The sequence below is a fragment of the Pteronotus mesoamericanus genome, unplaced genomic scaffold, assembly GCF_021234165.1.
Source record: "Pteronotus mesoamericanus isolate MK-2021 breed Mesoamerican mustached bat unplaced genomic scaffold, CSHL_Meso_final contig_221, whole genome shotgun sequence".
Classification (NCBI taxonomy): Eukaryota; Metazoa; Chordata; class Mammalia; order Chiroptera; family Mormoopidae; genus Pteronotus; species Pteronotus mesoamericanus.
This window is the reverse complement of record NW_026555092.1, coordinates 6,338,981-6,354,611: the sequence shown is the minus strand read 5'-3', so window position 1 is coordinate 6,354,611 and position 15,631 is coordinate 6,338,981. Positions and strand designations below refer to the sequence as shown.

The 15,631-nt window shown below is 40.3% G+C and overlaps 1 protein-coding gene across 1 annotated transcript in view; it reads right to left on the bottom strand.

Moving 5' to 3' along the window:
* Positions 1–11,627, bottom strand: part of STX12 (syntaxin 12) — a 39,018-nt gene extending 27,391 nt beyond the window's left edge. The window contains exon 1 of the mRNA XM_054571831.1: positions 11,406–11,627. Within this exon, the coding sequence (XP_054427806.1) occupies positions 11,406–11,523 (118 nt within the window). The 5' untranslated portion in view covers positions 11,524–11,627. The remainder of the gene's footprint in view (positions 1–11,405) is intronic.
* Positions 11,628–15,631: the final 4,004 nt, after the last annotated feature.

Below are 15,631 nucleotides of genomic sequence, written 5' to 3'. Positions count from 1 at the left end.
CTAAAATTTATAAAGTCAAAAATACACAGGTTTATAGCATTTCAAATTATGATTCTGTTATTTTCAGACCATGTTTTTCTAGCAAAAATGTAACTCCAACTTTATAATGGAGATACAGGATTCACTTGATTACAGGAAGATGTAACCACTATAATTACTGCATTCTGCTAGTATAGCATTATATAAGATATAATTTTTCACTACTAACATGGGATTTCCCTTCTTATCTAAATCAAATGGGAATCAGGATATCACCAAAGCTATCAACCAGTTAGCCATACAAATAATTTAAGAGAGAGGGCAGACATTAGAATTTACTGAGCATTTACTATGTGCCATGGGGGTATATACTTGATATGGTATAATAAAAAATATATTTAGTCACTGTCACCATTTCCTGGCACAAAGTGCCTAAAACCCTTGGGATTTCCTGAGTAATAGAGCGTCTTTTGTTATTCATAAAGAGCCCCTTTTGAACACACCAAGTTTATGCTAACGATGTGACTTGGGTGGGGCCTCTAGATAGCCTTAGATTGGGTGTGGCTGGTTGCCAGAGTGACCAAGTGATTAGAAGGTTGGAACTTTCAACCAGACACACAAACCTCAAGCAGGAGGAATGGGGGGGAGGGATACAGATTAAGCTCTATAAAAGCTCTTAAACTAGATTCGATGAACTTCCAGTTAGTGAAGAGGGTGTCTTGAGCTCAGAGGTGACAAGGTAGCTCAGAGCTCCTTCTTACATACCTGCCCTAGGCATCTCTTCCATCTGGCTGTTCCTGAATTATATCCTTTTATAATAAACTGGTAACTTAGTTAGTAAATGTTTTCCTGAGTTCTGTGAGCCTCTCTAACATGTTAGCAGAACCTGAGGACGTGGTGATGAGAACCTCAGTTTCTGATCTGCAATTGGCGTGGGGCACAGTCATGTGGGAATGAAACCTTACTGAACCTGTGGAATCTGATGCTAATTCCAGTAGTCAGTGTTGGAATTGATTGAAACTGCAGGATACCCAATTGGTGTCTGGAGAAGCTGATTATTGCTTGGTGTGTGGAAAACCCACATATCTAGTGTCAGAAGTAAATTATTGAGAGTAGAGGAAACGCGGGAGGGGTGTTTTTCCTTTACACTTGGTATGATCTTATTTGATCCAACAATCCCCCTTTTTTAAAAAAGATTTTATTTATTTTTAGAAAGAGCGGAAGGGAGGGAGAAGAAGAGGGAGAGAAACATTGATATGCAAAAGAAACAGTGATCCAATGCCTCTCGCATGCCCCCAAGTGTGGGACCTGGCCTGCAACTCAGTCATGTGCCCTGACTGGGAATTTAACCTGTGACCTTTTGGTTTGCAGGGTGGTGCCCAACTCACTGAGCCACATCAGTCAGGACTGATCCAACAATCCTTTAAATAAATAAGCATTACTGCCCTGGCTAGTGTGGTTCAATGAACTGAGCGCTGGCCTGTGAACCAAAAAGTCACTGGTTCAACTCCCAGTCAGGGCACATGCCTGGGTTGTGGGCCAGGTCCCCAGTTGGGGGTGTGTGAGGGGCAACCAACTGATGTAACTCTCGCACATCAATGTTTCTCTTCCTTTCTCCCTCCCTTCCTGTCTCTCTAAAATAAAAATAAAATCTTTATTAAAAAAATAAATAAATAAGCATTACTATCCCAATATTACAGATGGGCACACTGAGGATCATGAGAAGTCTCAACCAAAGTTAGACTGTAATCAGGAATAAAAGCGTGTATTTGAGCAAAAAGAGCTGCAGCCCAGAAGACAAAGATTCAGATATCAACCTAAATTATGCCCCCACAAAACAAAGAAGCCAACTTTTTTTTTTTTTTTTAAATCCTTACCCAAAGAAATGCTTACTGATTTTAGAGACAGGGAGGGAAGGAGGGAGAGAGGGAGAGAAACAATGTTTGGTTGTCTCTCATATACATCCCTACTGGGGACTGAACCTGCAATCTATGCATGTGCCCTAACCAGGTATTGAACCCAAGACCTTCTGGTTTAGGGGACAACACTCCAACCAGCCAAGCCATAACAGCCAGCGCAAGAGATCACTTTTAAAAAGAATTTCCTGTCCACAGTTCCCATTTTGGCCTGTTTTATGTAAATGAGGTTTTCAAATTGTAGTTCTGATTATGCAATTATGAGGTTATTATGAGGTATAGATGCAAATGAGGTTATTATCTGCATAGCTTTGACTGGACCAGACAGGTCCCAGTCCCTTGGTAGAAAGACTAAAACCAGGGTTTCCCTCAGTGGTTGACTCAGACAGCATAAGCAAGCGGGATGGGGGTAGGAGGGTGTAATGCTGAGAGTTCGGTCTGAGGTTCTTTCAAGTGTAGGTACCTGAGGGGCTCCAGTCAGCAAATGGTCGTTAAACAATTCTTATCAATAAAATTTGGGCCCTCAGTTGACCCTAAGGAGTCCATCTCAGCAGATAAATTACTTCTCAGGGTTCACAAGAGCTACAGAATTCATTCTTTCAGAGTACCTACTCAACCGTGTTCTACCTATGCTCTAGGAGACATCTGCTCTCAATAAGCTAATATTTTAAGGAAAAGCAATAAATAATAGCATATGTCAGGTAGTGATAAGTACTATAAAGAAATAAATTCAGGTAAGGGCTAGAATGATGAGGGGTGGGGAGTGGGTCCTAGTGTATATAGGGTGGTCAGTGAAGAGTTCTGACATGGTGACACTGAGGAAAGGCATTTTACAGGAAGTGAAAGGTCCAGCCATGCAAATATCTGGGGGAAAGCTTTCTAGCAGAGTATTAAGAACAGAATCCCCAAGGCAAAAGCACTTGGTGTGATGGAGAAACAGAGCAGAAGCCAGTGTGAGTAGAGCAGAGAGAACAGAAGTTGCCAAAGAGGTAAAAGGGAGCCAGACTGTATGGGGCCTTATAAACTAGTGCAGACTTTGGGTTTTAATGAAATCAGAAGCCACTGATCGGTTTTGAGCAGAGTGCCATAACAACCAGAATTCAAACCCAGGGCTAATTTCAATGGCTATATTTTTTTGTGCCACATTATGTTCTCTCAAAAGTCTGACACTAAAAGGAAATAGAATGTAGTGACAGAGGGCAGGCCTCCAGTTCCCAGTGTTCCACTTAGCCCCACCTTGCCTATCGGATACCTCCCTAACTTTTAATAGCTCTCTGCTCTAGATAGGCTGATGTCCTTGCTCTAACCTGTTCCTTTCTCCAACTCCCTCTCACCTTTGAGAATATTCCTGGGTAGGCACCAGAGTCCAGCAGAGTGCCAGGCACTCAGTGGATATATAAGTAATTACTGATTAACTGACTCTGCCTCCCTTTTATATCATGACATTTGTTTTCAAGATGTGAATGAACATGAGCTAGCAATGAGACCTGAACTCTAAACTAGACCTGACCACTAAGTGTGTCGCACCACTCAAGTCATTTCATGTTCCTAGGTCTCTTTTCAAGAACTGTATATGATATTCAGGTTTAACTGTCATATATTGAACACTTACTATTTGTCATAGTACTTTCTATTTGTGTGGGTGGATTTGTTTTTCTCATTAAATCTTTACAATTCTGTGAGGACTAAGTGACCTCTAAGTACTCCCACCACTGCTCAAAGCTAAAATTCAACAATGACAAGGAAGCTCTAGTCTCAGAATGATACTGTGTAACCAAGGAATGTTTCTGCAAGCCAGAGTTTGGCTTGAAAGGCTCCACCTGTGTACAAATGGGACTGGACTGACTATATGCCTATGGAGAGCAGGGACCACATTCTATTCATTTTTGTATTTGCATAACCACACACACACACACACACCCACACACACACCCTCCAGAAAATCACTGGTTGACTGTATGATGACACAGAAAGATAGAGCTTACAAAAGTTTGAGAAAACATCTCATTATGTTGACTGTCTATATAAATTAGAGCACAGCACTCTCCTTAGAAACTATAAAGATATGTCAAAGTATAAAGTTATTAATCATCTATCAAAACTTATTAAATATCCTAGAGAGCAATGGTGATTTTATAGAATATGGGAGAAAATCCATTAAAAACCAACTGTTATTTCTGTACTCTCATTTGAGAATTTTTTTCATGTAGGTTGTTATTTACATCTTTTGTTGAGTTTACCTGAATTCGTGGTGTGTGTTGGCGGGAGGGCATGGAGTCAGCGCAGTGTGGGGTAGGCAGACATTACAGGATCATTTGCTAGCTAAGCACAGAATTACTCTAAGCCTCCATCAACTCCTTCTGAATTCCTGAATATTGATATTTTCCTAAAATTTTCCATCAAGACCAGGTATCAGATACCCGAAATTTCAAATTATAAGAACAGTAGTTTATTGGAACCCAAAGAGGCAGAATTTTTTGCACACTGCCCTCCACAACCACCAACATCAGGGACTTATTAAAAAATAGTGTCCTGTCCTAGCGGGTGTGGCTCAGTAGATTGAGCACCAGCCTGCGAATCAAAGGATCACAGGTTCGATTCCCCATATAGGGAACATGCCTGGGTTGCAGGCCAAGTCCCCAGCAGGGGGTGCATGAAAAGCAAACACACACTGATGTTTCTCTCCTTTTCTTTCTCCCTCCCTTCCCCTCTTTAAAAATAAATAAATAAAATCTTTTTTTAAAAAAGTGTCACAATGACCCATTTATTTTACATCTAAGAACTCTGTCCCTTAATAAACCTAAAGTGCACACACACAAAAAACAGAGTACATATATACTTAATTTTGACTTGAATGGGTTTAAAATGTTCAAAATTAAAGTGACACTATTGGGAAAGATTTTTATCAAAATGGATTGAATCTAAAATAGAGTTTTCTGTTCAACTTGGTTAACGAGAAAACTTTTTTCTAAGCATTCTAGTAAATAAAAACTTTATTTTAGGTTAATTTGTTACAACATTTTGGATGAAAATAATTGGGTATCTTCTATGAAATGCTACATAATCCTGGAAACCAGAAGACTAGGTCATATGTAAAGACAATCATTCAGTTCTGTGAAACCAATTTTTGTTATTTTTAAAACTGGGCTTCAATTTCTCTTACCACCGAATTTCATTTCTTTAAAATTTTTTTTAAGGTTTATTAATTATTAGAGAAAGGGAGAGAAACATTGATCAATTGCTTCCTGCACACCCCCAACCAGGGACCTGGCCTGCAACCTAGGCACATGCCCTGACCAGGAACTGAACAGGAGACCTTTCTGTCCGCAAGCCAGGACTCAATCCACTGAGCCACACCAGCCAGGGCAACTTTTCATTTTTAAAAGCATGTCCCAGCTAAAACTTTTAAAAGACTACAAAGCAAATCAATTTATTTTACATTACAGCTAATATCCACCTGGGAACGACTCTAAATTGAACACTCTTTATGTTCTTTTAGCTGACAGGAGCTTTAACCAGAATCTGAATCTCCAAATGAACCTTAACCCAAATCAAAGTTTAGTCATAGTGAAAGCAAGTTCCATCACAGATGGAAAAAAAAATTTTCTTCATTTGCCAGACTCTAATGCTTTAATTCAGTACTAAATATAAATAAATATTCAACCAAAAAAAAACACCCCCACACATTATTTACACCAAATAAGAAAATGATACCCTAAGGTGATTATGACAATGATGTCACTTTGTGTCTTATACTGAAAATTAGGTTTACATTGTTTTCATATAGCTTCAATGAGAATGACCTGACTTATAAAAAAATTGACCACTGTATTACAATAGTAAAGCTCAAAACTAAACTGAACAGGAGCACTAAATATCCAAGGTATAATCTTCCGTCTAACATACCAGTGACAGAATATGTAATGGTTAAGAGGACACATTCTGAATTACAACTGCCTACGTGTTGTTATTCCTGGTTCCATCACTTTCTAGCTTCTTGATCTTGAGCAAAAGGCTCGACTCTTCTGTTCCTCAGTTTCCTCACCTTAAAAATGAGAATAACAAGAGGACTCTCGTGGTTGTTTTGAGGATGAAATGAGGTAATATGAATCTAAATTTAGGACAGTGGCGCAGAAAAGGACTCAATTAAGGACAGCTATTACCAAACACAAGACCAAGAAAAATGTACTTAGCAATGATAAAATCAATTAAGTACATATTGAATGCCAACTACATATCCATTGCTGTGCCAGGTACTGTAGCTAACTAAAGAGAAACACACAATGCATGGTCTCTCTATTCCCACAAAACGAATAGTGATGTCTCTAGTTGGAATGACAAGGTCAATAAACATGAATTAATTAGAGAATATAAGTATGTGTTAAACTGTGAAAAGAAATTGCCTGCAAATTCAAAGCAAAAAAATGACAGCTACTATTTCCTAAACACTATATTGCAGGCACTGTTTTAAAAACATTACATAAATTACCTCATTTAATCCTCACAACCCTATGAAATAAATATTATTAATTCTATTTAATAGATGAGAATATTGAGAAACAGAGAGGTAAAGCAGTATGTTTCACAGCCAGTAAGAAGCAGATCTAGGATTCAAGCCCAGGTAGTCTGACTCTTGAGCCTGCTCACCTAACTACTAAACAGCAGTGGGGCAGGGAACTCAACCAACAGTACCATTTACTGAATGGCTACTATGTGCCAGACACTATTCTAGGCACTTTCAAACATCCTATTTTTACAATACTATTCATTTTACACATGGGGTAACAGACAAAAAGGGGGAATAACCTGCTCAAGGTTAACAGTACACAGAGGAACAGGGACTCAGTAACAGATCTACTGACCCCTAAGCCCATGCTTTCTGACTTCACTGTGAAAAGCAAAGGAAGGCTTAGTTACAGGTGGCAGGATTTAAGTATAAGTCAAAGAACTGTATAATTTGGATAGCTAGTGAAGGAGGGAAAGATATTAAAGAAAGGAGGAACAGAACAAGCAAATGCCAGTGTTTAGGGATATTAAGAAAGCAAGTCTGCCTACCGCAAAGGGTGAAGAGAAGTAGAAAATACGGTTAATTTGGGTGATGACAGAGAGGGTAAAAGCAAGGTGGAATGTTAAGATATGATGTAGCAAACAACACAGAGCCTCTGTAGGCTCTTGAGAGGTGAGTGGATAATGAAAACAGGGTTTTAAACATACAGCTGATAACACTATCAGGATGAACTAGAATGGGAACACAGGCACTGAAAGTATGCTGTTGGAATATAGATGTTGAGATCATGAAAACTTAAGAGGGTGGCAATGAAATAAAAAACAAAGGGAAAATATGAAAATAACTCTGAAAGAAAAACCTACAGAATTTCTTGATAATCAGTTTTAAAAGTTTAATTGCTTTTTATTCCTTTAGTAAACAAAATAATATCAATAAATTAGCAACGTTAAATAACAGAAATGCTGTTCTGGCGTGCCCACCTTGGGGCATGCACACTTAAGTCTCCTTTTTGAGTGACTTTTTCTTCTCCTAAACTCTAAAGGCCCTCACAAGACTTGCAACCAGGGGAGCAATGTGCTGCAACAGGTTGTCCCGGGATAACCTTGTGAACCTGTCTCCAAGGCCCCTTTTTCTCTGACTTCCCAGGGGGCTGATGGCAACCTCACCTGGGTCTACCTCTTTCCTATAACATTTCTAGGGACCCAAAGCAGCCCTGCCTAGGCTCTCTCTTGTGGCATCTTCTCTCCTAGGCCCTTCCTTGTTTCACTGTCCCCAGCTTTAAAAAATGTATCTCCTCAAAATCAAAATTAAGAAAAAATAGAAATGCTGTTCTTCAATTTCTTCAGAGATAACTTGGAGGCTATTAGGTTTTTTCCAATATTTGTCTCAGCAAATACCTGCTCAGACCTTTCATTCCACAACAGGCAGAGTCAAGTATTTTTCCTCTGTACCAAACATACTGATAACAACTCTTTGTGCTGAGCAGTCAACCTTAGCTGTACCTATAATAACCCACAGAGTGGGCTCACAGCGGCCTGCCATATTTCAGGCTGATATGCTCTGCTATTGCAAACCCATGTCTGTCGCAGAACAGGTAAGAAAAAATAATAGCTACTCTCTCATATTTTCAGTTGGTTACAGGTTCTTGCAGGGTTGGATGGATGTGGGTACACGTATAAGCTCATGCTCAGAATGTATACTTGATATGATGGCCATGTCTTAGAGAGGTTTGGGGGACAGGCACTAGTCTGATAGCACTAACTGGGTAGACACAATGCCACCCTACCAATTTCAAATTCCCAGTTCCTCACCAAACAATCCCAAAGGAAGAATTCTATTCATATTGCCCAGGGCCAATAAGATGTGGCAGGTACCACATAGTACAATGAGAATGTAAGTAAGAGTTTCAAGATGGTAGAAAAACCTCATTCATCCAAATCTACTAAATACAATTTATTAAGCATCAAGACCCTATATGATATGTTCCCTGGCTACCTCCCTGACCATATGCTCTCTTCTCTAACTTCAATCAAGCCACACTAGCCTCCTTGCTATTTGAACACACAAAGATTTTTGCTCTTGCTGTTCCCTCTGCCTAGAATGCCTTCCCCCAGTAATCACATGGCTCTCTCCCTCACTTCATTCAGGTGTCTACTCAGATGTCATCTCCTCAGAGAGGCCTTCCTTGACCAACTTATCTCAGATAGCACACTCACCCTCTTTCTCTCATTCTCTATTCCCTTACTCTGCTTTTGCTTCATAGCACTTATTATTCTCCAACATTACTTATATGTGTATGTATCCATTTGTGCATATATACGTATACAAACACACACACATACACACACACTATCAGGGAAGGGATTTTGTCTTTCTTGTTCATCACTCCATCCCCAGCACAGAGCAGGTGCTCAAAGAATATTTGTTGAACAGTACATGAACCAATCTATCATATGCTTGGGAGTGAGATAAGTACTAGAAATATAAAGATGAATCAAGCCATGTCTCATGCTTCAAAGACACTAACAATCTACCAGAGGAGGTAGACACATTACAAGAAGACAAAGTTCAACAGCCTCAGGCATTCCCCATAGTTTCCTACGGAGAGTAAAAAAGTCACTTGTAACTTGAAGTATTAACTGCTATAAAACTATAATATTAATTAAAAATTATAAAAAGGCTAATTGCTAATCATGAGACTGACCTGGTTTCAAATTCAGGTATTGCCATGTTAGCTGGGTAAGTATTTAATCTTTCTCAGCCTGTTTCTTAATCTACAAAATTAAAGTAATATTGGTAATTACTTTACAGAGTTGTTATCAAATTAAGATAATGCATGTAAAGAATTTTGGGGGGAAGGGGAGTATAAGGGCCTAAATGGTAATGGAAAAAATATAATATAGATTATATATTTCTTTAAAAAAGAATTTTTCATACTGCCTGGCACACAGTATGTACCCAAATGTTAGTTATTAATGTAATTAATGGTTGACTCCAGTGTCCCTTGAGCCCAATTCCCAATCAATGTTATATCTTATCAATTCTATCACCAAAGAAGCCTCTCCTATCCTTTCCTTTTTATTTTCAGTCTCTAACTGGTGTCTCTGATTACAGTGTATCCCTTCCAATTCAACCTCCACATTCCTAAAGAATTAAATCCAGCGCACCTCCCCTCCTCCAGTTTGGCACTTAAAGCTCTTCCTATTTGGGCACCAACTTACCTTTCCAACCCTATTTTCCACAACTTTCTGTAGTCCACCACTCTAACCAAATTAAATCACTCTACTTTTCTGGTACACACCCCATGCTTCCTTACTACAATACCTTGTTCATTTTATCCCTTCCTGGAATGCTCTTCCGTTCTTTACCATCAAAAGTTCAAATCCTTTTCACCCATCTTTCCAGACCTAGCTCAAATGTCATAATGCCTTCCTTGACCCTTCCCAATGGAAAATGATCTCATTCTCCCCTGCATACCCACAAAATGTTATTTATACCTCTTCTACATCACTGATCCCTTTCAACTTTCTGTATTGATTATGTACTCCACAGAAACCCTTTTGAAAGAATCCATGCCAGTTCCCATAGTACTTATCGCATAGCCTGATACTCAAATATTATGTAGAATGATTTTAAAAATAGATATTAAAATTAGATTTAGCCTCAATAGAAAACTTTCAGACTTGAACCAGAATTTTTTTCATCAAACTTGTATTACAGCTCCCTCACAAAGAGAAGATGGAACACAAAGTACTACTGCATTTCCTAGTCAGTGATCATATTAATTTTTTTAAAATGTCTCGATTAAACAGACCACATACTCTTTATTTCCACTTTCGAATCACCTAGTCTCTATCCCTTCCCATCAGAAACTTCCCACTTCTCAAATTCTACATGGTGTACTTAAATTTAAAAGCAAAATGATAGACTGTTCTTTAAAATGCTGAAAATAACTGTATTCAGGACCAACTAGTTCTACCTATTAACAGTACTGCCAAGCTTACAAAAACACACTAACAAACAACAAGGATGATGATCACCATTCTTCCAGGTAAAGTTGCTGCTGCTCTCCTGTTTCTAAGGCTGAGCTGATTCCCAGGCACAATAAGTAGTCTACATTTGACTCATTCAGCTATCTTACTCAGACACTACTGGTGGAAATGAAGTTTTAAGACAAACAATGACCTTTTGAAATCCACCACCAGTTCTACCATGTCTTACTTGCTATGTGATTATGGCCAAGTCCCTGAGTGTCTCTGTGTATCAGATTTGTTCAAGAGTCCATAAATAGTGAAGGAAAAGAAAAGTTTCATCGGTTTGAAATACAAAAGTATATGCAAATCTTTTGCTACAAAAGACAGAATGTCAATTGAAATGTTTTCGGTGAATTCTCTTTGTTAAAACAGAAGGTTATCTCACTCCTCAAATACAAGTCATTGTATCTGATTTCCAAGTTCATAGGGAGAACTGTTTTTTAAGTCACCTAAACACACACCCTCTTCACTTCCCTTAATTGAAAGCTGCTGATTTCCAAGGAGCCAGAGCTGAGCAGAATGTAAACCTACAGTCTAAATCAGTAAACAATTACCGATGCAAACTGGCCAAACAGGAAAGAGAGGTGGGGGGCAGTGGCGTGGGGGAGGCGATGACAGAAAAATACACGGCTGACCACTACACCAAATCAACTCATGGATCTCGAGATGACACACACACACCTTCCCCGCCCTGGGTCTGTCAGGACTGCTGTTTTGACCCCGACACAATGAGGGCATAACTCTTTAGAAGAGACTCGAGCTTCCTTCCAGCTGGGGCTGGGGACTCTTGGGGAGCCCGGGCCTGACAGGACTCGGGGATGACAGCTCGCCGCCCCGAGAATGGAAAGCCCGAGACGGCTTCAGGTGTGGCCTTGGCCGCAGCCCCAGGGCAGGGTCCGCGTCTCGACAGCTTTACCCAGGCCTGTCCCGGGGTCGGCCCTCGCCCCTCAGCCCTGTCCGCCGGCTTACTGGCTTGGCTGATCCGCTGGATATTGCCGCTGCACGTCTGGATGATGCTGCTGAAGTCCCGAGGTTGGGGCCCCGAGGGCCCCGGGTTCCAGTACATGTCTAAGGGACCGTAGGACATAACGAGGAGGTGAGACTGACTCGCCCTGCTCGGCGGTCCCACCGGAAGCAGCCACCAAACCGGACCGCAGACTGACTGGAAAACCGGGAAGAGAAAGGGCGGGGTGGGGGGGGCGGGAAAAAAAAGGGACAGACGCTGCGCGCGCACTAGCCCCGCCCCCACGCAGTGCGCATGCGTCCGCTCCGCCCTGCTGTGCAGTGCGCCTGCGCTGCCGGAACTAGTGCCCGAGACAGCAGTTTCGAGATTGGATATACAGGGCCAGGAGAATGCAGGTCGGAGTGGTGACGTCACACCGTTGGAGCTGGGATTGGATGAGCTGGGGTGGCTGGCGGTACTGTTTCTCGCCAGGGCACGGTGACAGAAGGCAGGAATTTTCGATTAGTCCGATGATCTCAGCCCTGACTTCCTATTCTGTTCTATTCTGAGAATTCGGGCCCAAATATGGGCGTATTCGGTATTGTTGAAACTGAGATCTTTAACCAAACTCCTGAAAGTCCTCATGCTACTTTCATCCGCCGGCTTTGTTAGTGTTTGCGGAGTACTTTAATGGTTTACAAACCACTTTCATTCCTCCTCCCACTCCTTTTCTAATCTAAATGATACGATAATATTTATCGAGCACGTACTATGTGTGAATTGTCACTGCAATTCAGTTGATCATAAGCTCTTTCACAGCAAGGGACCATGTTGTAACTATGTTTTTACCTTCAGAATAGATAGTAAACAATCGATTTTTAAAATGACGTGAAGTAACTGAACAAAGTAGGCGTTCTTATTTTTCCTTTTACAGTTGAGAAAGACTAGAGGTTAATTTGCTTTCCTGAGATCTGACTGCAAAACCCAAGGAGTAAACTAACTCCGTTGTCATCTCACTACTTTCCTAAAACGCATTCTCATATTCCAAAATTCATTCTTTATCTAAATCCCTCCCAAATAGCCTCTTTATATCCCAAACGAGGATTTCTTGGAGAACTAAACCCTCGAAACTTTTATTTTCTTGTCATTTGCATTGTATGCCCTCAATGATCCCAAAGAAGACTGCATTTTGTGAGCTTATGTTAAGACATGGGTAGGGTTTTGATCTGGGAGATCAAGATAGGGAGAAGTGAAGGGGAAATAGTGTTTGTTTCCTGTGTTCTCCACCCGACCCCACCCTAGCGTCTCAGCAATCTCTGGGGAATGGCAAAGAGAGGAAGCTGCTTGCCTGTGTGGGAGGGGACCCCAAATGGGTGAATGAGCCTGCATTCAGCCTTTGAGCTTTCGTAAGCTAGTCTATTTTTGTTGTTGTTGTTGGAACATTTATAAGAGCATTTCTTTCTCTGTAGAAAGGAACAGGTAACATTTGGGGGCTGTCACTCTGGTTAAAAACTCTACCATTTCTTAGAATCCATAGTCTTATGTCACAGCAAATCATGTAAATTGTGTTTTAAAACTGTAAAATTGTCTTGAGAATATTTTTGTTTACATTTCACTCTGTGTAAAGTGAAGTTCAGTAAAGGTATTTTTTTTCCTAGCAATTGAAGATACAGTGGTTGTTATTGTTTTCTTTCTTCTTTCTTCAAAAAAGATTTATTTTTTCTTAGAGAGGGGAGGAGAGGAAGAAAGGGGGAGAAACATCAGTGTGTGGTTGCATTTTATGTACCCCCCTGCTGGGGACCTGGCCTGTAACGCGGCGTGTGCCCTGACTGGAAATGGAACCAGCAACCCTTTGGTTCACAGGCCAGTGCTTGATCCATTGAGCCACACCAGCTAGGGCTTTTTCTTTCTTCATCTGAAATAGTGGTTATCCATCTGTATCCTGTGCTATCTTGTTCTATCCATTCATAACAATACATTTGTGCCTTGCAAATACTAGATGTTAAATGAACATTTATCGAATTTATACATGAATAAAAAATCACTACCATTTCTTAAATGCCTACCTTGGCAATGTGAATAAGTTTTACAAACATTTATCTGTAATCCCCAAAATCCCATGTGATAAAGACTACCTGTGGTTTCACAAAGTTAGTTTTATTAACTTAATGCTGTAAGGCAGACTGCACACCAGAGGGATCATGGAGCATCACACCAAGCACAGGAAGAGACAGTTTATTCCAGGACTGCGGAAAAGATGTAGAGTGTAGGTAAAATTTAAAAGAAGTGGTGTTTTGATATAGCCTCAAAGTACACCAGGCTATTTGTAAAGGGATTCTCATCAGGCCCGAGATGATTAAAGGATTCGAGATACTGTTTCCTTGGAAACTACAAGGTGAAAATAAATGTGGAATGTTGTTATCTGGAATGGCCTTATCTGAAGCTTTGCACCTCGGTTACAAACTGAGGCTGCTGCTCTGTGTCAAAGTATCTCAGATCCTCCACGCAACACTGGAATATTCCATTCTGACTGATATTTCAATTAGCAAGTTTTAAAAAACCTGTGATTTTAGAGAGTAAGGTTTCTCAGCTATATGTCCTTTTGTTAATTGACAAAAACAGTTTTCATAGTTGACACCCATCAAGATGAGATTAGCTCCTTGGTAACAGGTAAGGAAATCTGTGTTCTCTAGAGGTTCTGAGTACTTGCCCAATGTCATACAGCTATGAAGTATCAGAGCTGTGTTTCATACATATTCTATGACCCAGCAATTCTACTTCTAACTATATACTCAAAAGGCATACACACACACACGTGTTCCAAAAGCCAAGTATAGGAATGTCCGTAACAGCATTTTTAGGACGAAGCAGCGCTTTTCTGTATTAAGTGTTATTGTTATAATCGACATACAATGAAATACACAGATACTGTGTTCAACAAATTTTGACACTTGTAAAAACCCGTTACCACCGCCCAAACCAAGATATAGAACATTTTTATTGTAACCCCAGAAAGTTTCCTTGAGCTATGCTCCTTTCTAATCAATTTCACTTATCTGCAGAAATTATCTGATTTTTATCACTACAAATTAGTTTTGCCAATTTTTGGACTTCATAGTGAAAAAATCATGTTTCATGTATTCTTTAGTGTTTGGCTTGTTTCAATTAACATGATGTTTTTGAGATTTATGATGTTGCATACACCAGTGGTTTGGTCTTTTTTATTGCTAAATAAATGTATAATGCTGAACAAATGCATAAATTAAGATAACTCACCCTGGCTGGTGTGGTTTAGTGGATTGAGTGCTGGCCTGTGAACTGAAGGGTCTCCAGTTTGATTCCCAGTCAGGGCACATACCTGGGTTGCAGACCAGGTGCCCAGTTGGGGGGCACATGAGAGGCTATCACACAATGCTGTTTCTCTCCCTCTCTCTCTCCCTCCCATCCCCTCTCTAAAAATAAACAAAATTTTTTTAAAAAAAGATAATTCACACAATGAAGGTGGTCATAAATATAGCCTACTGTCTTAGTCTGTTTGTGCTGCTGTAACAAAGTATCACAAACTAGGTGGCTTATAAATAACAGAAATTTCTCCTATTCTGGAGGCTGGAAAGATCAAGGTGCCAGCATGGGTTGCCTTATAATAAGGGCCCTCTTTCTAGTTCACAGCTAGTACCTTCTGGCTGTGTCTTCATGTGGTGGAAGGTGCATAAGAAGCTCTCTGTGGAGGCTCCTTTATATATGCACTAGTTCCATTCTTGAGGGTAGAACCTAAACACCTCCCAAAGGCCCCACCTCCTAATACTATCATGTTTAAGGATTAGGATTTCAACATATGAATTTTGTGGAGAACACATTCAGACCACAGAACCTGCAAAATAAATACCTTCAATTATTTAGAGGAAATAAGTTGTCATTGAGTTTATAAAATAGAATGGCCAGGATGTGACAGTGACCATACCTGAAAGGTACCTGTTATTAAACTACTAGCACCAAGGTTTCAAACTAATACATTCCTCTCCTTTAGATGGGATCTCAAAACCGTTTACTCATACGTTATTAAAATTCATCCTGCCCTGGCTGGTGTGGCTCAGTGAACTGAGCACCGGCCTGCAAACCAAAAAGTCACTGGTTCAATTCCTGGTCAGTGCACATGCCTGGGTTGTGGTCCAGGTTCCCAGCTGGAGACATGTAAAGGCAACTGATTGATGATGTTTCCCTCACATACCCATTTTCTCTTCCTCTTGTTCTC